This window comes from Neodiprion virginianus, chromosome 6 (genome assembly GCF_021901495.1).
Source record: "Neodiprion virginianus isolate iyNeoVirg1 chromosome 6, iyNeoVirg1.1, whole genome shotgun sequence".
NCBI lineage: Eukaryota > Metazoa > Arthropoda > Insecta > Hymenoptera > Diprionidae > Neodiprion > Neodiprion virginianus.
This window is the reverse complement of record NC_060882.1, coordinates 23,065,373-23,089,781: the sequence shown is the minus strand read 5'-3', so window position 1 is coordinate 23,089,781 and position 24,409 is coordinate 23,065,373. Positions and strand designations below refer to the sequence as shown.

At 37.7% G+C, this 24,409-nt stretch overlaps 4 protein-coding genes and 2 long non-coding RNA genes across 7 annotated transcripts in view; 3 read left to right on the top strand and 3 right to left on the bottom strand.

Moving 5' to 3' along the window:
- LOC124307949 (uncharacterized) overlaps positions 1-6,378 on the bottom strand; it is a 194,043-nt gene extending 187,665 nt beyond the window's left edge. Inside the window, exons 1-3 of the mRNA XM_046770180.1 lie at positions 5,498-6,378; positions 5,225-5,422; positions 4,205-4,312 (exon numbers count right to left, since the gene is read on the bottom strand). The gene's annotated coding sequence lies outside the window, so the exon portion shown is untranslated. The remainder of the gene's footprint in view (positions 1-4,204; positions 4,313-5,224; positions 5,423-5,497) is intronic.
- On the top strand, positions 339-15,637 carry LOC124307954 (uncharacterized). Its single transcript, XR_006908898.1, has 3 exons — positions 339-483; positions 2,823-2,827; positions 15,627-15,637. It is a non-coding gene; the product is annotated as an uncharacterized LOC124307954 (long non-coding RNA).
- Positions 6,399-7,956, bottom strand: LOC124307953 (uncharacterized). Its single transcript, XR_006908897.1, has 3 exons — positions 7,856-7,956; positions 7,510-7,594; positions 6,399-7,378 (listed from the first exon to the last, which is right to left on the bottom strand). It is a non-coding gene; the product is annotated as an uncharacterized LOC124307953 (long non-coding RNA).
- LOC124307935 (importin-11) lies at positions 9,987-16,171 on the bottom strand. 2 transcript variants are annotated; one of them, XM_046770130.1, is made up of 18 exons: positions 15,993-16,171; positions 15,010-15,141; positions 14,710-14,810; positions 14,507-14,620; positions 13,928-14,334; positions 13,589-13,852; positions 13,346-13,501; positions 13,211-13,251; positions 12,882-13,064; positions 12,597-12,708; positions 12,290-12,510; positions 12,028-12,192; positions 11,747-11,939; positions 11,263-11,500; positions 11,102-11,198; positions 10,775-11,037; positions 10,406-10,547; positions 9,987-10,262 (listed from the first exon to the last, which is right to left on the bottom strand). In XM_046770130.1, the coding sequence occupies exons 2-18, from the start codon at positions 15,130-15,132 to the stop codon at positions 10,152-10,154; spliced, it is 2,931 nt and encodes a 976-aa protein (XP_046626086.1). In that variant the 5' UTR covers positions 15,133-15,141; positions 15,993-16,171; the 3' UTR covers positions 9,987-10,151. The 2 variants fall into 2 exon arrangements, with proteins under 2 accessions (XP_046626086.1, XP_046626087.1); XM_046770131.1 differs by having other exon boundaries at positions 16,058-16,163.
- Positions 16,163-18,630, top strand: LOC124307951 (40S ribosomal protein S6). The gene is made up of 5 exons (XM_046770201.1): positions 16,163-16,312; positions 16,838-17,042; positions 17,114-17,259; positions 17,891-18,091; positions 18,377-18,630. The coding sequence occupies exons 1-5, from the start codon at positions 16,307-16,309 to the stop codon at positions 18,575-18,577; spliced, it is 759 nt and encodes a 252-aa protein (XP_046626157.1). The 5' UTR covers positions 16,163-16,306; the 3' UTR covers positions 18,578-18,630.
- A 125-nt stretch (positions 18,631-18,755) lies between these two features.
- On the top strand, positions 18,756-24,142 carry LOC124307937 (phosphatidylinositol 3-kinase catalytic subunit type 3). The gene is made up of 10 exons (XM_046770132.1): positions 18,756-19,293; positions 19,656-19,850; positions 20,115-20,544; positions 20,671-20,766; positions 21,544-22,095; positions 22,217-22,692; positions 22,876-23,064; positions 23,166-23,341; positions 23,427-23,501; positions 23,572-24,142. The coding sequence occupies exons 1-10, from the start codon at positions 19,223-19,225 to the stop codon at positions 23,970-23,972; spliced, it is 2,661 nt and encodes an 886-aa protein (XP_046626088.1). The 5' UTR covers positions 18,756-19,222; the 3' UTR covers positions 23,973-24,142.
- Positions 24,143-24,409: the final 267 nt, after the last annotated feature.

Below are 24,409 nucleotides of genomic sequence, written 5' to 3'. Positions count from 1 at the left end.
TGATCCAGATGATTTCGGAAACCCTCCGCGACCGGGAGGTGGCGGTCGCGAATCAGGAGAGAGAGGTAACAAAGCGCGAGACCCTTCTTCTACGGGCCGTCATTGGTGAAGACCTCCAGGAGGAGTCAGCGGCAGAGGAGGCGATGGAGGAGGTGGGCGCGAGAGTGGACCAGGGGAGGGAAGTCGCCGCGGAGGGGCGAGTTGAGGTGGCGGGGGCGGTTGCGGAGGGGGGGGTGGAGGCAGGGGAAATGGCGGCAGCGGGGGGGGGTGGGGGTAGCCGGGCCGAGCGGCGTTAAAAAACGAAAACGCGCTGCTTGGGTGGAGGCGTACAATGTGGACGACCGTATAGAATTCCAAAACAGGGAAGAACCCTTCGCCCCGGGTAGTGTCGCGGTCGTCCACAGGTCACCAGAAAATAATTATATCACCGTCGTCGCAGAAGGCGACGAGAATGCGACAATCAAAATAAGGAAAAGGGGAAACGTACGTAAATACGGAAAATGAACAATTCATTTATTTCTTCGTTAATTTATTTATTCATTTATTTATTTATGTAGGCATTTACTTATTCATTTTTTTTTTTTACGTATTCATTTATTTATATATTTATTTATTCATTTACTTATTCATTTATTTTTTTACTTATTTATTTATTTATGTATTCATTTACTCATTCATTTTTTTTTTTACTTGTTCATTTGTTTATTCATTTATACACTTATTTATTCATTCATTTATTCATTTATTTATTCATTTATTTTTTTACTTATTTATTTATTCATTTATTTATTTATTTATTTTATATTTATTTATTTACTCATTCATTTATACACTTATTTATTTATTTTGTTTTGGTCGTTTGACCAGAGTTCTTCTCTAACTTCAATCGGAATGGGATGAGTGAGTGAGAGGGTAAATAAATAAATAACACAATTTCGCGGGAAAGACAAGACGCTTGCTTCGGCATAAAAACCCTCACGATGCAGAGGGAAAAGCCGAAGCAAGACCAGTGTTTATTAACTGCCAATCAGATCATCATAAAACAGGATAATACAGCCGCTGGTGCGTTCCTTGTCAACCAGATTGAATGATCATTCAATGATCTTAAGGGACAACACCACTGTGACAGCTTCAAAAAATCAATATTTTTTCAAATCCCTATGTACTTCTGTTCAAAATATCATATTATTAACGAAAACACTCGGTATTTTTTTTCAGATCGACTTTGAAGACAGTTCTGCTGCGTGCCGCGAATCACTGCAGAAGCAACGGCACCTGACGCGGGAGCTTCCCCAGCGCCACCATAGGGCGTGAAAATTTTAAAAAAATTTGTTATGTATCTTTAATAAACAACGAACAAAACAAAAAAAAAATTTTGGAAATATCTCTTTTTTTTCCCACAAAAAAAAATTCTTAAGTACGTAAGGCAATAAGTACGTAATTTGAATTACTCTAACGTTGAACTACTCGTCATGTGGAATAAGAAAGTAAATCTACTGTATGTGACTTTTTAGTCACCTTATACGTGGTAAATAGGTGCAACATACAAATATAACGAAACTAAAGTATTGCTATGATAAATTTACAAAACCAATATAATAATAATAAAGTGGCGCGAACAGAAGAGTATTCCCTCATTCTAATCCGGCGGTATACACTACGCCAAGAATGTCTCATCAGTCCAACCGTAAATATTTATTTTCTTCGTATGATGATCTCAACCTCGTACAGACGGTTCTCTTCATTATCAGTCATCTTTCAACATTATTTTCCAGGCTTCTAGGTCCCGAACTGGGTCCGCGATTTTCGCAACGTGAGATTCGCGGCCCGCCAATCTATCAATCGCGGAAATTGTTCTGCAAACTCAGCGACGCCAGATTGGCAGATTGGCGGGCCGCGAATCTTGCGTCGCGAAAATCGCGGAAGTTGTTCTGCAAACTCAGCGACGCCAGATTGGCAGATTGGCGGGCCGCGAATCTTGCGTCGCGAAAATCGCGGAAATTGTTCTGCAAACTCAGCGACGCCAGATCGGCAGATTGGCGGGCCGCGAATCTTGCGTCGCGAAAATCGCGGAAATTGTTCTGCAAACTCAGCGACGCCAGATCGGCAGATTGGCGGGCCGCGAATCTTGCGTCGCGAAAATCGCGGAAATTGTTCTGCAAACTCAGCGACGCCAGATCGGCAGATTGGCGGGCCGCGAATCTTGCGTCGCGAAAATCGCGGAAATTGTTCTGCAAACTCAGCGACGCCAGATCGGCAGATTGGCGGGCCGCGAATCTTGCGTCGCGAAAATCGCGGAAATTGTTCTGCAAACTCAGCGACGCCAGATCGGCAGATTGGCGGGCCGCGAATCTTGCGTCGCGAAAATCGCGGAAATTGTTCTGCAAACTCAGCGACGCCAGATTGGCAGATCGGCGGGCCGCAAATCGTGCGTCGCGAGAATCGTGGACCGAGTTCGGAACCTGGAAGCCTGAAAAATGATGTTGAATGATGACTGATGATAAAGAAGACCGTCTGTACGAGGTTGAGATCATCATAGGACGCAAATGAATGTTCCCGGTTGAACTGATGAGACATTCTTGGCGTAGAGTGTTTAATATTCCCAAAACTGAGACCGATTTCTACGAAAGAGTTCGAACTTATACCAAAGTACATGATCGGCCGCCAGTCTCTCGACACCATCAACCGCTTCTCATCGACAATCAACGATGTGCTGAAAGCAAAGTATAGCCTGTCGGCTCTGGGTAAGAACGGTGCAAAGAAGAAAGGTGAATTCAACTTGTACATGCACTACAAGATACAGGAGAGTGTTGATACCGGAGAACTAGTTAACTACTTCATGGCGAAAGATTACCAAAACCATACCACGATGAAACTGGATAAAACGAAGCTGAATCTTTCAACTGTTTTGCGCCACTGTAAACGATTGTGCAATCCCAAAGGTGCCAAGACTGCCCAATACACCATCATAACAACATAGAATAGCTGTAAAAAGTGAGATATACCAAAAACTTTTAACTAGTACCACATGAAAACATGGCATTATTTGGAAATCTCGGTTCTTTATGCGCCGGTGTCCATATCTGCATACGCAATACATGTGATATTATTTAAATCAACTGATGATGTAATTTAATATTAATTGGATTTTATAAATTCAGTCAGGCTTCCAAACTGGGTCCGCGATTTTCGCGACGCAAGATTCGCGGCCCGCCAATCTGGCGCTGCTGAGTTTTCAGAACATTTTTCAGTGTTGCCCGCGTCTCACGCGATTAACCTAATAGTTCTTTGGCTTTCCGATTACTTTTATTCATATCAATTGAGATATCATTTTCCAAATAAGTAGGTCCTCTCGTCTGAAAAAATCGCTAATTCTCGCGTCTATCGGGAAAATTAATTATTACACGATCGCAATTAGCCCGAATAATGATTAACTAACCAACGTATGGTACAGTGTGCCTATAAACTATGTGGGCGTGGAGACAGGGGTGAATGACGTCCAAAATTCTATACGTATACCGTTAATTACAGACTCTGGAAAGGTAACAATTATTCAACGTCTCATTAGCCGGGCGAGGGAGAGAAACTGCGGGTACTGGAGGGTATAAAAGAATGAGCACGAGACCGGGGACTTTGGTAACACCACTTAAGCATCCGAGGCGAAGGTGCCTTGAAATCTGTCGCAGAAGTCGGTAGGACAGCGCCAACAATACGATGCCGCGCGAAAGGATTTTAGTGTAGCGGAAACAACTTTTTTCGTCGAGTTTCGCGCGGAGCCACGAAACAAAATTACGAGACAGGCTCTTTTCCGCCTTTCTATCCCCCCTCCATGAACTCACCTACCAATCTGGGGAACGGGGAAGTGATTAATGGGTGAGCTGCCAATGTGGTTTGGCGCAAAGTAACCAGGATTGCTCTCCCCCGGGAGGAGGTAGGAGTGTGGGACAACTCTGCGGGAGACGAAAATCACCCACATGACCCGACCGAGCACCTGCAGTCGATGCCGACACAGCCGTCCTTACAACGTACAGGGGATACAATTTTTCTATGAACCTCTGTCTATCCAAACGATTTCTTACCGTGGAAAATTGAATGAGTAATTGTTGCAGCAACAAAAATTATTGAAACATGATCACTCTGCTCACGATAGATGTTTATTCACTGTTTACTAATTCACTTGAAAAATGTAGGCGAATTGACTTACCTCGGGAATGTTGGATTAATTTCTAGGGGTTCGACAGATTGTTCAAATGCCCTTGAGTTGATTCTTACATTTTTCGATCATTGTTAGTTTCTGAAGAGTTCCCTCAACCTGAAACAAGCGTCCAAACTTTGTAGGATCTCTAAAAATACTCAAATATCAAACTATGTGGATTTCAATTCGAAAATTCATCAGCAGTGGTTTGTCTTCCATTATTTAATTTGGAACAGCGTGACAAGAAAGTAATAGACTGGTTCTATCTAGAAATCTATTCAACGGAGTAAATGTCCTACGGAGAATATCTTACAACATTTTTTCTACGCAAATTTTATCCTACATACGACAAACCTACAGAATGGAAATCATACAGAGTACGTTTCTACGAAAAACTTTTGACCTGAATCACTGAACACAATCTTTTCTACAAAAAAATAATTTCATTCACTACAGTTCTATATAACATAAAGTCAACATCGAATCGATTCTACACAGTGCAGTTCTACAAAAATTAACCGTGAAATGGACCGATTCTGAAGAACATTAACACAGAATCTGTGAACAATATGAACGTAGACATAATATCTATGTTCTGTATAAGATCCGGTCCATTTTATGCGTTAAATTTGCGTAGGACTGCGTTCTGTGAAATTGATTCAGTGTTGAATTCGTGTGCATAGAACTATGGCATCTAATTTCGTTTTTCTGTAAGAAAAATTGAAAAAGTTGAATGTCATCTGTAGGACCGCACTCTATACCAATTTATCGGACTGCCGTATGTAGGATAATCTTTTGCAGAAAGATTATGTAGGCTCCGAAGGACTTTACTCTGGGCGTTGACTGAACTCAGTAGAATAGATTCCTCTGGAACCTGAGGTCTCTGCTCAAGAACAGGAAGATGATTTTTGTACCATATAAGTTATAGTCTACTTTACCAGCTGCTAATTGCCCATGTGCAATTCATAGCCGGCAGTCTCTTTACATGTACCGACACTGTCTGCGATATTGGCTACAGTTGATACGTACGGGCTCTATGAGGCGCAGACTCCCATTTGACGTGACCTTCATTTGGTAGCGTCCTCTAACCGAAATAAATTTTTTTTGATATCCTGGACGGTAAATGCAGGTCAGAAACCGACTGGTACTCTATCGTGTTCAGCGTCGCAAAAGCAGTGGATGATACAGCAGATTTGTTATCACAAAGTGCCACCATAGTGGTTAAGACTGAAAAAATTATACATATTAATGAATGATGTTATTACAGCATGAATAAATGATGAACAAACTTTATATGCTCACAATTTTTTTTTTTTGGAGAAGTATGTTTATGTTTCACTAAACATTCTGTATTTTGCAGTGTATTTGTAAAAACAATTAGTTCTTTGTCCTGAAACAGAACATGATATCCATCAACAAAGCATTATATATTCTTGAATAATTTAGATGTATTTCATAAATACTTACAAGATTCTTCACTATCACTATTCCCTCCGTGTTCCTCAATTCCACGCGTTGAGCGCCGGCCTGCAAATGGCGCACTTTCTCTCAGAACCGTAAGGTATCAAGTTGACGCGCAAAAGGCGCCGTCAGACTTGAAAACTCCGTTATTCGAAACAAAATCGTCTGAAGAACTGAAGGCACAACACACGAGAAGTGTTTCGATTTTCGGCATATCGTACTATTTGCAAAATCGTCGCGCAAAAGGCGCGTCCGATTATAATGATCAATCTACGTGCAAAAAGGCGCATTGATCTGTCTAAAAAACCTTAAATATCTAGGAATTGTCGCAAAACTGTTAAAACCCAATCCGCAGCTACGCCATTTTAAATGTGACACATTGCGATGCGAATTGTTGTTTACAGATGCGAATCAATCCAGGAGGGAGATTGGAAAGCATGCATTATTGTGTGGCGTGACGGTCGGCGATCCTCTTCGACGCGAAGTCTTCGAGCTCAGCCTCTCTCCCCATCTAGCGTACCACGGAACGCGATAGATGATCCAGAGATGCGTTTTGCCCATTCAGACGGTTACAGAGATCAATTGACTTGAATAAAAATTCATGATGACTAAATAATTGAATTGACTAGTGGCTGAAAAATGGTTTCAGGGTAGGAACGAAAAATGTGGAATTGAACAATATTCAAATTTGAAAGTATACAAATGATTTGAAGAGTCTAATATCGAATTTCTTATAAGGAAGATCTCTGTGATCGTTTGACGCTGTGGATTACAAAAGTTATCTAGTAACATCACGGTACATCGTGACCTTCCTACCCTTGCCTGATTCCCAACGCGACCACCCAACGAAAATATTGATAAGAGACTCATACGTGCATGCATAAGCCCCGCGACGGATCCCTGGAAAACCACCTACCTACCCGGTTACCTATATTCGATCTATGCGATTTTTCATTTTTTCCAACACACATCATTCTTCCTCATTTGCACCGTGGCCACTGTGACTTACTTTGTCTGATTTCAATAAAGTGATCGTCGAGTGTACATTCTGCAGTCTAGGTGCCATATCTACCTTAGCTGACCTGAGTCTAGCTCATAGTACACGCAGTCGGTAGGAAGACATGAATGGCCTACCCTATTATTGCGCGTATTATTATGGTGAATACTGGCAAGCCAACAGTACATCAACCTTTCGTAAAATGGATTCAAAACATGGTGTATGCTATTTAGCATTTTTCTAAGTGAACTAAACCTGCGAGTGATCGATACTTGCTGGCTGTTGAAAAATTGAAAATAGCTCAAGATGTAACGTGCAATTTGATAACAATCACGTGAATAGGGTTCCAGCAATCGTTGGAATGTGTTCAAATCTCAGATGAATCCACCACTTAGACGACATCATGGGTAAATTCAAACGTAGATTATCATATCATTAGCTAAACACAATTCGTTTTCGCGAATGCCGAGTAAGTGATGGTTACTGTAAGTAATCTATGGTAAAATAGGTAAACTGCAAACAAAAAATTCGACTGGAAGTCAAGCACTGTTGCGATGACGAATGAACCTATCCATATAACTGAAGAAATCGAAGATTTTTATCACAATCGTTACCGTCACGCCACATGACAGAGGAGACCAGGAAAATACCCGTAGCCCAAACACATGCAAACTCACCAACGTTGCCGAGCAATGGAGAAGTTACCCGGATATCTCTGCTTAATTCTAAGGAAAAAAAGGAAATTGGAATTAATTTAGCAAATGGTCCCAACATGTGTTGTTACACAAGGATGAAAACTCAGTTTCAATTGTGCGACTATAAATTATCAAACAATTATTAATATAAGTATTTTTACCTCCTCCAGGTTGCTCCGTACTTCAAATGTAGTAGTTCTCGTTGCATTTGCCTCATTTGAATGGTGAAACGACGTACTTTTCAAACTATCATAAAAATATAACAATATTACTCACACAATATAGTCAGGTAAACAAGCTAAATTTTTTTTTCATAATTTTTAAGGAGTTTTTATACACTAATAAATGAACTGTGGAATTGAATAATAGGAGGCTTATCAAATAAGCACAAGCATTAAATAAATGCAGCAAGAAGGTGAGCAGAATTCTATATCAGTCGAACTTAAGTACTTAAAGCATCTACGATTGAAGGCACCATAGTAACTCAAAATTATATCAATCACATACCTTTTACTGCGGTGATTGGTACGGTTTTCACTTTATTCTCAGAGATCGATTGATCAAGTTACTTCAAATCATTGATAAGTGCTGCAAGATAGACTGTTTCTGTAATCAGGATATAAGAAATAATGACATTTCATTAGTATTTAATCCTCAAAATCGATACACGCAGCATCAAAAATTTACCATCACTTTTATGAAAAAGGCAAGTTTCTTGATACCAAAGTATCATGACAGTACAATCAAGAATGATCTAGAATGTGTACCTCTTTCTTTTCTCCCACAACGCTGTTACCCGATCAACTAATACATTCTTTTTTCCATCATTTGTTAGGGTCACTCTGCTCAGATATTCACTAACCTCGTTCACTATAGCTGGAGTTCATTTCTGTAAACAGGTAAAAAACCACGTTTCATTTATATTTCAGTTTAATAATTCATATATGTAGTATTCAACACATACATGATTTTAATGTATTATATCATGCCAACTTTTGGAAAACATGTTAAATGTTTCATACCTGTTATTCTTCTGCAACAAATTATTGTATTCAGTTATCGCATAATGTATTCCAAAATTTAGTTGCACAGTCTGTCAATCCAGATAAATATTAACACCTATCAATGTTGTTGCAGTTTATTTCTGTAATCAAGTAAGGTACCACAATAGCTTTTTAGTATTATAGCTTCAAAATCGCTCTACGCATCATTAAAGATTTACTACAATTTCTCAAAAATGTATAAAGCGGTATAACTACCCATTAAAAATTTACTGACTTTGGCATTTTACGATCGCTACGTAATTGTTAGAATAAATTACAATCTTAAAACAAGACCCGAGCCACAAGGAGATTCACAACACTGACAATTTCAGAGTAAGCAACACCATAATATGTTAGTTTCGATATAAGATAACATATTAGAATACCACGAAATTAAACTTTACATCAGCAATCCCCAAAAAGAAATTTGGATGAAAATAAAATTGCTGATTCGAAATTTTTAAGAAATAAATAAATGGTTACAATTGCATTTTACAGACGTGTATACGGGGGAAAGAGTGTGCGAACCTTATTGTTAGGCCTGAGATGCCAACTGGCAAGGTCTGTTTTATCAACCCTTTGAGATATCTTCCAATTCAATCGACTTCCGTGACATTTTTTTCAACTCAACACAATAGAATAGTATTACCATCTCGCACGATCCGTATTATCACCGCTTCGAGTCTGTGAATTATTTAATCACTATCTACGACGTATTTACTATAATAGCCTTTCGTCACTCGCAAAACAATAGAGAATCATGTTAGCACAACAACTACGCATTGAGCGAAAATAAAAAAGACAAGAAACAGCACTTCACACGGAGAGAAACGAGTTCGTCAAAACAAAACATTGTCGGGACGTTAAAGACTCACCTCTAATGTTTTCAGGCTGCTTTGATTTCGATTAAACTCGTTTTTTTTTTTCTTGTTCCCACTTCTACCATTCGTGTATCAACTGATGTATCTTGGGAAAATACACTGATCGAATTACTTGACACAGCCGAAACAACGCGATATAAATTCTAAACTGGCAGCGTGCGTGGTTTCACTCTCACAGCTCGAAATCGAATGAAGCCGCGTGGCGTTCGGAAGCAAGTCTCGACCAGTCGCACCAGCCGAAAGAGCCGGTGAGCTACGCAGTCTGAAGTTTGCGTCAAGCGTGGATTTGAATATATGCGTATAAATTTGTGACGTGAAAAAACTTGGCAAGCCTTGTTCTTGATCTACGAACTACGGTTACGAACATAGGATCTTGCCGGTAACGCTTCTGTACACCACTAGTAGTTGACTGCAACTACACTGCCGTATTGCTTACTGTTACTTATACCTGTATAAATGAATAAAGATCGTTGTGGCATACTCTTTGGTTGTGGCCATTACAGTGGCACTTTGCCATGGTGAATATGCTCTGCATTATCCACTGATTTTGTGATGCTAAATTACTCTGACCTTTGACTCTGACGCATTTACCGTCCAGGCATCTCGAACATTAGTTCCGAAATATAAAAGACGAGAGCGAAGCGTCTCAGGCTCCTCTCTGACTGCAAAAAGAATAGATGAAATATTTATTCGAATAACCGGGACCCCCAATAATGACGTATATGTCTTTTTTATTATCAACATTATTAATAGTACAGCAAAACAAAGAATATCATACAATAAAATAGTGCCATTTTACGATAATGCGTCGTCAAGCTTTTTACAAGTTATGTAGCATCCGATTGAAGTCAATTCACCGTACACCTTAGTCAGTGCTGCTCAACTCGAGAGTGATATGTACTCCTTGAGCTGTTGGTCAGTATCAGAATTTAGAGTGAGCATCATTTGATCGAACTGACTCTCTCCTACAAATCTTCGAAGCGCGATTAGCTGAAAATCAATCACATTCATTGTTAACGATTGCTGCAATATTGAAAATTGTCAATCAATGGAAAATCATATATTGTTAAATGATACATGGACAGAAATCGAGAAATACAAAACATTTTTTTGAGTATATATAATAGAATTACTTGAGCTTGAAGCGTGTCTTGCAAAGAGACACTGTGTACCGGATCTCCAAATGCTAGTCTTCTTCTTCGTTGTTCATGTTCCGTCTCATAATCTACATCTTCGTATTGCGAGGGACTTGGCTGATCACTGATCATCAGCGAGCTAAGGTCAAGTCAAACAACCGTTATAATACTTTGGATATTTTCAAAGTGTACATAAAATTAGTTGATTAATTCTAGAAATAATTTAATCGTTGTATAAACTAAGGTACGCATTTCCAAAACTGGTGACTGTCTTTGAGATAGAAAAATATATGCCATTTATAAAATCGAATTTTAATATAGAGAAAAATGAGGCATGCAAGAATAGAATAATTAATAACTGCCTACTCGATGGGACAGCCCATGTCGTCGATCTTTGTAATATCGTTCAAGGCTTCAACAATATTTGATACCATGCGTGGAAAATGTTGAAGAACGCAGGGTGGACTGTCAGCGCCAAGCAACGAGCATAGACCAAGTGCCAGCAGTTTACGTCTTTCTAATTGCGAGACAAGAGGCATTCTGTTTACCCAGATTGAAACCATTCTACCAAGAACTGCCTCTTCACTCCATTCACCGCCACCTACTTGTCTAGATAACTCTCCTATCACCTGAAATATAATATGCACAAATATAATGATTGGTCAGTTTTTAAAACTGAAATTCATTCATTACCTGTACAAAGATATCCCTGGATACTAACAAAACGCGAGCAACTATCGATAAATACATTGACATAACCATTGGGTATTCCTCGCCTTTGTAGACACTCCTGTAATGAAATTGAAATCAATATTTGGCAAAGTGATTTTTAGATGATAGTTTGTAATACTTACTCGAATATTTTTGTTAATAACGGCTTGATGAGTTGTGCCCCCTGATGGGACAAAGCTCGTAAACACGTTTCGACTAGTCGCATTGCCATTACTATTCCTTCCGATCGTAAATCTCCTATAATTGAGCCCAAAGTAGCTACCACCACAGCTCCTCTATCACCCAGAAATTCTTGAGGACTCAGTAATATATACGCCTGTACTATGTACAAGCATAGCCTTAGGTTTTCCGCGGATCTTTCTACACAGAAAAATACGAAATTCATTGAATTTTGTTGTTCTTAAATAGAAGACGAGGTTTCGCGCATACATAAGCGCGCTAATCATACTGCGGTAATATAATGTCTGAAGTACCGCGTAAAGTATAAAATACAGAAACTGATGGCTAGACATTGCACTTTAATGTTAACAATTGATGTATCGCAACCTGCCGCATTCTCTATGCTAGGCGTGCACACCTTGTTGATTTCACGATGGTATTACCGACCTAATAGGGCAGGCATATTTCTGAAGAGATCCATTATCGCAGGTGTAGATGCAGGGGCATTCTCCAGGAGTGCCAACCAGAGCTCTAGTCCATCCTCCAGTAAATAAACGTGGCCATCCTGTGTCAAGTCGCAACTCATCGCTACTACACCCACGACCATTGGCTGCAATGCAACGCTTTCAGATCCAAGAGCCTAGGAACAGTTTAATTATAGGAATACATATCTAAATGAACTTTTTTTTAAATCATATTTCACACTTCTGACTTGTTAACAAACCAACCTTCTCGAGGTGTACCAGGGTGGATACTATTGCACACCTGAGCATATTGTGCTCCTCTGATTGTTGCCACAGAGCTGGTATGTAGGCACTCAACGCCCCTACATGCGGTCTTATCCCACAGCCCACTCTCTCGATCATGAATGATAATACATATAAAACATGCATCTGTAAATCGAAACATCGTTAGATCGAAAATGTCGATTGCATTAAACTTTCCTGTTGAAATTTTGATGCATGAGTATTATATGCTGAAAGCTTTTACTTTTGTATCACACTCATGGACCTCCTTAAGCAAAGCAAACAGTAACGAAAATGCAGGCTCTAGGTAAGGTGAAAATTCGTCAGTATGAAATTGGAAGTCATCAATCGCCAATTTCAAGGCATCACTTGCTGCTAATCTTACTCCAAGATCTTCTTCAGGGTTCAGCGATTCTACCATCAATTTGTACAATTCAGGTCTCAGCTCTGGACTCAGTTTGACACCTGGGAATTGATTTATTTATTATAAAATTATCAGTTAGCCAAGTAGTGTAAATGAAAATATTGAAGCCCTTTTCCGACACACTCACCAGTCCACTGCCCAATGAGCCAACATACGCGTCTTCTAATTATCCTATAATTGTTGCTTACAACTTTCAATTCTTGTTTCAGTGTAGTTGAAAACCACTGATCGAAGTTCACCTGAAATGGAATTGAAATAAAGAACAAATCGATCAATCATTAGAAGGATAGTCCAAAAAATCGAATATAATGCAATGCGCGGTGAATAGTGACATTAAAGTCAGCATATTTTTTGTACAAGATTTTCATTTATAAATTCTTATCAATAGATAGAATAATCGAATCTAAATTACCTCATCATATAAGTCAAATGCTGCAAGACCAACAGCATTATAAACAGCATCTTTCAGAAGAATGGCATGTAAATTATTAGGATCTACAGGCTGATGGTGGCTCTGCATTAGTTCCACTAATACAGACGCAAGCACATCCCTGAATTGATGGAAAACAGCCAAGAACACTGATTCTGTACATGGCTGTAATAAGTTAATATTGTTTAATCATAAACATGATCAATAAGTTTACTTATGTACACTTTTCAGATTTCAAGCCTTAGTGTATACAATAAACGATTAAAACTAAAAACTATATAGGGTATTATAAATTTTAAAAAATTATTTACCCTCAAACTGTATTTCCATGCCTCTCCGCCATCATCAACAACTAGAAAATAATTCAGTGCAGTGCATTGTAAGTTCAGTAATGCAATCTGGTAGATGTTAAGTAATAATTAAAATTCTTGGTGTTGCAACATTACCAAAGTTTTCAGGATCAGAATCCCATTGCTCTAAATCAGCTGGAGTTAAAACGAAATAATGTGTGACCAATCTTGAGCAAATTTCAGTCAGTGTCTCGACTGTGAAAAATTCCTGTCGTAATTGATATGCCCTCAGAGTAAGAGGGTTTTTCGTTTCTGAAGAAACGAGAAATTTCAGGTTTTAATTAGTGATATATCTAGTGTCTATAATATAAAACGCACAAAGTAGCAACTTGCACATGCCTTGTATAATTTTGGCAGGTCTGTAGTCACTGCATAGCAATATTCCTTTCATGAGGTTCAAGCACTGTATGATAAACCTTTCGAATGCCAATTCTTGGCCAGTTTCAGTGAAACAATAAAACACAGAGAACTCTAATGATGTAGGTATGAGTTCGACATAGGAGAATGGATGCACTTCCAGTACTCCTATCAAAACTTTAGTGAGGTGAATTATAAATTTATCGCACACATCCAATTGTATTCCACGTGAAATTAAAGTTTTCCCTAAAAATCAGATATTAAATAATGTAAAATCGAAATCTATTTGTGCATTTACGAGAAGTAAGTCAGAATACTTACTACACTCCAAGCTATTCCGTGCTCGATCAAAAACAACTTTTAGAAACATCATAGCATCTTGAGATTCGGACGGTTTGTTAAATGGACTGACAACCAATTTTCTGAGGATTCTCAGTAAAAGCAAAGCTTTTTCTAATGCCTCTTGAATTTGATTTGGACTAGCTGAGTTCGATGCTAATACCAGAAATGATTCGGTATAAGTGTTCCATAAATTTAAAATGAAATTAAACACGTTCGCTGTTAATTCCTGGAACAACCTTCGGTCTGCAACTAATCTTATGGATGCTAAAGTTTTGACAACGTGATGAAGTGTCAACAACGCTCTATGCTGCGTCAATGGATTCTCTCCCCTTACTCCTTCTAAAAGAGTTGGTACCAATGTGCTCCATTCTCTGGGACAGTCATACCTATGGAATCAAAAGAATTTCATAAGAATCTAAGTAGATTTTGTGTGTTGGTGCTGCCTAAATTCAGTTACAACCAAAACCATACTCATATATTTGTAAGTAATGCATTGTAGTGCCGTTCGAATATGAAAACTAGTAGAACTGGTTGTGAAAAAAATTAATCAAGGCTCACCTAGCTATCTTCGCTATTAAAACTGCCAGCTGTACAGCCAATTGATTAACAGGCTCGTTGAAGTCAGCAATCAAATGTTGTCGAAGAAACTCTTTCTCATCTGCCGCTATTTCACTGTTCAAAAACATCATGTTAATTATGTATATATGAAAAGTGAGTGAGGAACACCTAGTTTACTTATAATAACAATAATCTATACTCACTTTGGTGCATTTCTTCTCCAGTATCGGTCAACGCCATTCTTGAAATACAATATAGCAATCCACCTTACATTAATGTCCAAGGAATGATTCGAAAAAACATTCTGTAAACGAAATCAAAATTTTATCATACTGCACAATTTTAAGTGCGCTACTTTGCAGGTACCTCAAATTTTTTGATACTGGTGTACATGTGCAATTCAAAATTTACATGTACATTTTTCATAGATTTAGCATGCCTCTGCAGATCATTTATAGCTGATTCGAAGAATTTTCAGATGGTTAAAGGATTCAGAATCTTACAAATAATGCTGTGTAAAATCCACGTTGTGTTTCCCATTCTTTCAGAGTCTGTTCAGCTAGCTTGAGTACATTTGGATCTTGGCTACCAGCCTTATGTAAAATATCCACAACTGCTGCATCCATATCGTTGCTCTGAAAAAATACAATGAATTCTTAAGGATTTGCATGTAAACAGAAAAGCAATTACCGAAGAAAATGATTTTAAAATTCATATACTCAATGAATAATTCAAGATTATATTGCCGCTCATATAAGTTTAGTGATCAGATAATATTTACCCTACAACTTTTACTATTGTAAAAGTCTAAGGATGGTTATTGTCTGAGAAAGTAACTATATAAATAAACTGCAGCTTGCAAGTAATGAATGTTATTTTTGGACATGCACATTATAACTCGCAAAAATATTTGTAACTCCTTGTAACAGCTGGTGGCAGTACTAAGATATATATTATTTGTTATATAGATTAATGTGCAAGAGGATATCGAATATATTAATCATCGGACATGAACACTGCGTGTGCAAGTTAATGATTCGAACGAACAACACTATATCTTCGTTTTTTCACGAATTATACGAATTCTGTAAATGAAATCAAAGTGGCTTACCATTTAAAGGAAAAGTACGATCATGCAGATTTATAAAGAAGACAAAGAATACTGAGAATTTGATCTATTTTTACATCGAAATTCTTTTAAATCACTCATGACTAGAAGCTTAAATCGAATAATTCATAAACAAATGTATGCATAAGCGTTTGGAACAAAATTAATTCCCCGCTCGTGGAATAACATTGTTTTATAAATATCAGCATCTGGGATTCATCGTAATCTATTGCCGAAATTTAGGCGGATTTGGTAAGTTAGATTGTTTTTCAAAATTCAGAGTAATTTCGATGTGCGGTAAAAATTGGGTGGCACGGGAACTAACCTATACACAGTATTTTGTTGAGAAAAAAACGTGTTACAAAAGTACCCGATTACCTTGCTCAGATGCAATTGATTGAATTACGTTCAAAACACTCCATCTATTATAGATATTTACGTACATACAAATTTAATAAATAAGAAATTTCCTCTTCAAGTTCTCTATTAATCGGAATGTCACAACGCAAGTCGGCATTTAGGATTTTGGGCAAAGCCAAAGATCTTTTATTTTACACCGTTGGCGACTGTGATTTGACCGTCGGAGGTCACGTGGCCTCCACCCTCGAAACTTCCGGTAAGCGCACTCTGCCGGTGTTCACCGGAGTTCTTTCTTACTACATGGCTCGTGGCGCGGCATAGTTCTTGTCACCATGAAGGTAGAAATCCAATAATATCTCAAGAATCCCTTAATACTCCAGAAAAATAAAGTGCGCTAATTGAAGGGCGATATACAAGGAATAGTTCTGTGCAGATATGGCTTATCCTTCTTTATTTAAACGAAACAAGTTCATTTTTGCAAATTTTGTTGATTAGTGCGGGACACGGGGCTTGTATATCGTTGTGGCCAAACCACAATTTATTCCTTATATTAAACTACGCTATGATAAATTTAACACTCAAAATTATATCATGTCACACGTATTTGTAACAAACGCAATCGAATGTCACTGATACACGTTTCGAAATATATTACCCGTCAGTCGGAATCTAACCTATAAACAATTCCCCATGTAGCCCCAAATGACATACCTATTTATATTGAATTTTGGACACTACATCGCAGTCATTGTAGGCCATAATTTAATAACGCGTCAATTGGGGGTTCCATTCAGCGATCGATATTGATCGTAAATTTACCAATTCGACTTTCATCGGTCAGTATACTTGATAATTTTTTTTAGCTGAACGTGTCGTTTCCGGCAACAGGATGCCAAAAACTACTCGAAATAACGGATGAGCACAAGCTCAGAGTTTTCTACGAGAAGCGTATGGGTGCTGAAGTAGAAGCTGACACACTAGGTGACGAATGGAAAGGATACGTTGTACGCGTAGCTGGTGGAAACGACAAGCAAGGTTTCCCCATGAAGCAGGGTGTCCTGACCAATGGTACATGATAATTCCACTGGTGGTAAATCCAGTGCTCGGACAATATTTAGCAATTATTTCTTTTTTTGCAGGTCGTGTACGTCTGCTTCTATCTAAAGGACATTCTTGCTACAGACCGCGTCGTGACGGTGAGCGTAAACGCAAATCAGTGCGAGGTTGTATTGTTGATGCCAATCTCTCAGTTCTCGCACTCGTTATTGTGAAAAAAGGCGAGCAGGTAAAAATGGCTTTCCTAAATCCAATATATTCTGATTAACATTATGCATCAGCTAACAGCTGAATCAGTTTAAGTTAATTTCTATTGCAGGGTAGCAACAAGTAATAGAATTTAGTAAATTATCTAAGAATAATCATTAATGTAAGTAATTTTCTGTTTGGTATAGTGAGGCAAAATATGATTTTTAGTTGGTTAGGGTTTTTCCTTTCCAAATTGGTGGATATCATAATAATGATTCTTGATGTTTATTTTTATTCACTCATGTTTTACAATGTTGCAAATCAACTTTTTCATCTACATTAATTTATTATTTTACATCTGAAAATCTTTACATCTCTTTATTTTGTACAATCTTGTGGCAACTCTAATCCACGCTCAGGCAGTGTCCAATTATTACAAATTCTATTGGGGGCGTTCATGTGCGTGGAAAATGAAATGGTCATTTATAGATTTGAGAAATTGTGTATAATCTTTGCACTCTATCTTAGTGTACAAATGACACAAAATACCTTTTTACTTGTATTTGAATACAATCGATTTCAATTATTCATGAATTAGATCAGGTTTAGCCAATAAATTACTTTCATGCGTTGTTTATTCAATTTCAAGAGTTTTTTTTTTTTATAATTAGGAAATTCCGGGATTGACTGACAAAAATGTACCTCGTCGTCTTGGGCCTAAGCGTGCAAGCAAAATCCGCAAGCTGTTTAACCTGACTAAGGATGATGACGTACGTCAATTTGTAGTCAAACGGCCGGTGCGCAAGGAAGGTAAGAAGGAGCGTCATAAGGCACCGAAGATTCAGCGTTTGATCACCCCGCTTACACTTCAGGTACGACATGTCACCTTTGCACTTAGATCTATGAAATTCCAAAACTACTAGCCATGCTCAGGCAGTGTCTAAGTGAACCAACATATCTTAGAAACGTTCATGTGCGTGGAAAATCAAATGATCATTTTATGATTTGAGAATTTGCGTGTAAAAGTTGCATATTTCTCAGTGTACGAATGATACATTTCCATTCTAGTCAGTGAAATGAGATTATTTAAAATATGGATTATTTTTTAAAATTTTCTATACTATATATTATATATATAAGTTGAATTCTATTTACAGAGGAAGAGGCATAGGCTGGCATTGAAGAAGAGACGTTGCCTAGCTCGCAAAGAGCAAGCTGCTGAATACGCCAAGCTCCTGGCCCAGCGGCAAAAAGAGGCTAAGGCTAAACGCCAGGAAGAGCTGAAGCGTCGCCGTAGTGCTTCTATGCGCGATTCAAAGTCATCTAATCAGTCGGCACCAACTACCACTCAAAAATGAACTGACTAATGAATTTACACATTGTAAACAATAAAAGCAGTTTTAAAAAATAACACCTCATCTTAGTTCTACCTCAAATTGTAATTTAAGTTTATTAATCATGATGTGTGGTAGTTCTGATCAATGGATCTAACTAATATTTTTCGCTATTATAGTCAAGAGTGTCAATAGTCTTCATTTGTTTGTCATGATAACGAACTCTGTTGTATCAAGAAATGCACTTTTAATTACCACACTTGAAACATGCCAAACGTACCACAAGTTATGTGTAGCTATCACAAACAAACCTTTGTTGTAATCGTATTGTTTCAGTATGGTGACACTATTTTCTAATCGGCTAGGGTTCACATTTTATTCAGCGAATGTCACTTCGCTATAAATGTACCTATGTTGTCATATTTATATGACAAAATGTTAAATACCAAGTTTTGCACGGATAACTTAGGTGTTCAACTGCTACCCTCCTCGTGTTTGTTTACGCAACACTTGCGAGAATTCTCTTCGCTGTGATTGGTTGTAATTTCTGCAGACCTGAATGGTTCTCATTACATACATTCGTCGAATGTCAGATACATCAGACGCGTCAGATGTGACGAGTTAATGGGAAGCTGACGGTTACACATTTCGTAAGAAAATATCGAAAGTATGGAAGATATAAATGATAAATTTTGTTACGTCTATAGTTCTTCACTGGAGTCTAGAATACAAATAAAAATGTACGTATTGTAGGTTATGATACATAACCTTTTGAATTTCATTTTAAGTCACCATGAAGCTCCCAATCCATCAGCTGTACTCGATGCTAGTTTAATCAAGTTTCGAATTTTATTTTTATTATCTTTCTACCACTGTATGTCACGCTATCTAAATAACAATAATTTCGACAGGTCAAAGTCATTAGTTATAGCGGAATGTACTGTGTTGATAAAATGATAATTTTTCTAAAATAAAAGCAATGTAACACATACAAGTAGTCTGAGCTCATTGTTATGTTTTCTTATACTTCCTTTTCCAACTTCCCTATACATTCATCTTTCATCTACATGTATATCATGCCAATGGTATAAATAATTTCCAGTGGTACTCTGGAGGGTAAACGACAACGACCCGAGTATGATAAACTGCTGCTCGATCCAATGTTGAAATATTCCGGTCTGTATGGAAATGGGGGAGGTCGAGGAGATCTCGCTGCATCGTTACAAGTATGGGCTGGCGGAAGACCTTTAGCATTACCTGTTCATACGGCCTACAAGCATTTCACTTCTCGCTGGAAGTATGTAAAATTTATTTTTCTTTAGTTGGAGAATTTTTACAATCGTTTACCAAAAAAATCGCTCAACATTTACATGATAAGCTACATATATATTGTCATTTTAATTAACAGTCTATTCTGTCAAATATCTTCAACGGTGATGGTAATCATTCATGTTCAAATCATGTGAATTTATAATGATCTATAACCAGATTTGAAATTAATTACAAATACTGTACAAGCATTGTGTTCAAGTTTAACTTCATGAAATTGCTACTCATTTAGCTGGAATCAGTGGGTTACGTTACCCATCGCTTATTCGGACTTGCCAAGAGATGCACAGCTATGCATAACGCTCTTTGATTGTGCCGGACCAGGAAGACAATTACCTGTTGGTGGTACAACAATTTCGTTCTTTGGAAAGCATGGTGTATTTCGTCAGGGAATGCTGGACCTGAGAGTATGGCCAGGTGTTGAAGCTGATGGTAATGTGCCAACCACGACTCCTGGTAAAGCTAGAGATCATGGTAAAGAACAAATGCAAAGATTGGCTAAGTTGGCTAAAAAGCACAGAAACGGCCAGATGGGTAAAGTTGATTGGCTGGATCGGTTGACATTCAGAGAAATTGAAGTGATAAATGAAAGAGAAAAACGAGCCTCTGAGTATCTGTACTTAATGCTAGAATTTCCAGAAGTTACAATGGATGGTATTCCGGTTCGTATTCAATTACGTTGGTTTTAAAAACTAATAATTTTAGCCCTATTTATTGTTGCTTTATTAACCATGATATGACATTACATTTTTTTAAACAAACTTGAATCCAATATCTATTTTTTACAGTATTCAGTCGTTTATTACGAGAAAGATGGGGATGAAGTTGTACAGCATAGGTCACAGCCAGATGTTGTCACCTTACCAGACTTTGAAATCTTACAGGCATGTCTTGTTATTTTTATTATGCTCTACAAATATATCACTAGCAAATAATTCACACAAATAATTAGTACTATGCAAACAATAAATCAAAACAATGAGATAGTACTGCAGCAAATATAAAAAATTATAAGGCCAAATACAACTACACACTATTCTTGGAAAGGTTTTTTTACATTCAGCTGTACCGAGTATTACGTCTAAGACTTTGAAATATAAAATTATAAATATGTCTCAACTTATAGAAAAGATATTCATACGCGTCATTGTAGCAACTAGTTTAGTAAATACATCATCTGTGCCTAAGTTAATTACAAGTAACGTGTATAAAGAAAGGATTGCCATGGAATAGACATTGACCTGAACTTTAATCTGAAGCCCTACTTGTGAAGAGTAAGTAAGATGTTGAAATGGCTGAGAAATATACCAGTAGTGTTGTCTCGGCTTGCAAAAAGAATAGTTAAATTTTTGAAGACATTTCTCAAAGTTCTTTCCAAAGACAGTGTATTTGAAGGTTCTTATGCATGGTTTCAGCAGGAATTCGTTGAGGTATTATTTCCTCTGAAATTGTTTTGAGTAAACATATCAAGTGTTTTCGGATATAGAATTCACATCATCTAATATTTAAGTATTTCGAATCTTGCCAAAGATTTGACTTGTTACATCCCTAAATGTTACTTTGCCTACCTATAAATTTTACGAATGACGTAACAGAAAGTTAAAAAGTTGTGTTTATTCACAAATCAAGAAAAACTTTTACCAGCAATGTCTTACTTTCAGGAAAATCTCGTAGAAGCGAAACATCATAAGTTAGCACGTAGCTTGCGCAGTGGCGGAAATACCCGAGAGCTAAAGCCGACTTCTAGTGTTCGAGATGCACTAAACACTATACTGGCCTACCCACCAACTACAGCTCTTTCTACAGAAGAACAGGATTTGATTTGGAAATTTCGATTTTACCTATCAAATCAGAAAAAGGCGCTTACCAAGTTTGTCAAATGTGTGAACTGGAAAGTAGCTGGTGAAGAAAGACAAGCATTAGAAATGTTGGCGCTTTGGGCACCACCGGATCCTGAAGATGCCCTTGAACTCCTCGGTCCAGCATTTACTCATCCAGCTGTGCGGAGATATGCAATCGGACGACTTAATCAAGCACCAGATGATGATTTGATGCTTTACTTGTTACAGTTAGTGCAGGCACTTAAGTATGAGAGTTTTGAAGGTATAAAAGCAGCAAATCAGTGTCTTCGCAGCAACCAAAATCAGGAAGTGCGTGAAAAGGGAGAAAAAGATAAAAAAGATGAATATTCCACGTCTACGCCCATCACCACAGTAAGTCAGAGAACATAAATGCGAATATTTTATATTTGCATCACTGTTTTCTCGGAAGTAGTAAATTATAATCGTATAAATAGTATCACCCAAACTATCAATGTACTCAAATTTTTTACAGTCTAGTGAATCTGAAACAGGGGAGTCCCTCAGCAAACAAGAACCTCCGATAGATCTTGCTTCGTTTTTAATAAGCCGAGCTTGCCAAAATTCAACATTGGCCAACTACTTTTACTGGTATCTTCTAATTGAGTGTGAGGAGCAAGTTGATCCAGCTATTGCTGCCAAACAAGATACACGTATGAGAGAGATGTACATTACAGTTATGAAAACGTTCTCTGAAACACTATCACAGGGCAGTGTTGTGTGGCGGAAGAGACGAGCGTTTCTGTCACGCCAAAAAATGTTCATTGATCAGTTGGTATCTCTCGTCAAAGCTGTAGCAAGAGAAAGTGGTAACCGCAAACGAAAAACTGATAGACTCAGAGCACTGCTTGCTGATCCTGATCCAACTTTCAAAATTAACTTTTCCAATTTTGAACCCATACCTTTTCCACTGGATCCAGAAATATCTATAAAAGGGATTATACCGGAAAAGTAAATACCGTTTAAATTTTTATATTCACTTAAATATTACAAATACATTTTCTAAGCTGTACTCCGACATTGCTCGAAACTGTTTTAAGAAATGCTTAAGTAATCCAAGTTTTCAGCCTGAGAGGAAGTCTATCCATGTTTCGAATTTTTCATGTTACGATCACTAAATATGTAATTTTTCAGAGCAAGTCTATTCAAGTCAGCTCTAATGCCTAGTAAATTGACATTTTTGACTAGTGAAAATACTGAATACATTGCGATTTTTAAACATGGAGATGATCTAAGACAGGACCAGTTAATATTGCAAACAATAGCACTGATGGATAAGTTGTTGAGACGAGAAAACTTGGACCTTAAACTTACGCCGTACAGGTTTGTTCTTACAATTTGTTAACAAATATACTTCAACCTTATTTTTTCTACTTTACGGATGCATATCCATTTGCTCTTACATACTATTACAATTTGTGCAGGGTCTTGGCAACAAGTACGAGACATGGGTTTCTGCAGTTCATAGAATCCACAACAGTAGCTGAAGTATTGGCAAGTGAAGGGTCTATTCTGAGCTTCTTCAGAAAGCACCATCCATCGGAAACTGGCCCATACGGAATTGCATCTGAAGTTATGGATACTTACGTGAGAAGCTGTGGTATGGCATAGTTTTCTATATTTATTTTACTGTAAGCAACAATACAAGCTGTAAAAATTCACACATTTTATGCTCTACTATTTAGCTGGATATTGTATTATCACATACCTCCTCGGCGTCGGTGATCGACATTTGGACAACTTACTCCTTACAACTTCAGGTAAGCATTGCAAAATCATAATTTACAATAATACCGTTATTAAAAATCTTCAATAATCATTGTTTTTCAGGAAAACTATTTCATATAGATTTCGGGTATATCTTAGGTCGAGATCCAAAGCCGCTACCTCCTCCTATGAAACTCAGCAAGGAGATGGTCGAGGCTATGGGTGGTGTTGGTTCGGAACACTATCATGAGTTTAGGAAGCAATGTTACACTGCCTTTTTGCACCTAAGAAGACACGCGAACCTAATGTTGAATCTGTTCTCTCTGATGGTTGACGCCAGTGTGCCTGATATAGCACTTGAACCCGATAAAGCTGTTAAAAAAGTCCAGGATAAATTGCGGTTGGATTTAAGTGACGAGGAAGCTGTACACTATGTGCAAAACCTTCTCGATCTTTCGGTCACTGCTGTTATGGCAGCTCTTGTTGAACAACTACATAAATTTGCTCAATATTGGCGAAAATAAATAAACTGTGACAAAAATCAGAGTTCCGAAAATTATATTAATAAGACTGCATCCTTGCTGTTATGTAAATATTATATGATTTAGCAGTAATTACCTTAATGTAAAATATTTAATGTATTGTACTTTTCAAAATTCTAGTTATCATCAAAATAAAGATTTTTTAAAGCTAACTTTACCATTTTACCTATTTTTAATAAAGAAATTTCAATTTCTATTTATTTTACAAAACACAGAAAAACATTTCCCAGGTAAGTAGATGATATTATAACTTTTTGCTGAAACGATCGAATCACATGACTGTTGCATTATGAACATTCATAATTCTGTTTGAAATTCGTTATAAACTAATGTCAAATCGTTACTATACATAAAAATATGTACTCCACCAATTTTATGCCCCTGCTCTTGTGTATTCTACCGTTCTTTCCTACCTTCTA

Bases quoted from the DNA above. Each gene is read 5' to 3' on its own strand.
- LOC124307935 (XM_046770130.1), bottom strand. From the start codon at position 15,132: ATGGATGCAGCAGTTGTGGATATTTTACATAAGGCTGGTAGCCAAGAT. The intron at 12,193-12,289 runs GTAAAAGCTTTC...TTCGATTTACAG, and splicing joins TCCATGAGTGTGATACAAAA to ATGCATGTTTTATATGTATT. The intron at 11,199-11,262 runs GTAAGTATTACA...ATTTCATTACAG, and splicing joins TTATTAACAAAAATATTCGA to GAGTGTCTACAAAGGCGAGG.
- LOC124307937 (XM_046770132.1), top strand. From the start codon at position 19,223: ATGGAAGATATAAATGATAAATTTTGTTACGTCTATAGTTCTTCACTG. The intron at 23,065-23,165 runs GTTTGTTCTTAC...CAATTTGTGCAG, and splicing joins CTTAAACTTACGCCGTACAG to GGTCTTGGCAACAAGTACGA. The intron at 23,502-23,571 runs GTAAGCATTGCA...ATTGTTTTTCAG, and splicing joins CTTACTCCTTACAACTTCAG to GAAAACTATTTCATATAGAT.
- LOC124307951 (XM_046770201.1), top strand. The intron at 17,043-17,113 runs GTACATGATAAT...CTTTTTTTGCAG, and splicing joins GCAGGGTGTCCTGACCAATG to GTCGTGTACGTCTGCTTCTA. The intron at 18,092-18,376 runs GTACGACATGTC...TTCTATTTACAG, and splicing joins TCACCCCGCTTACACTTCAG to AGGAAGAGGCATAGGCTGGC.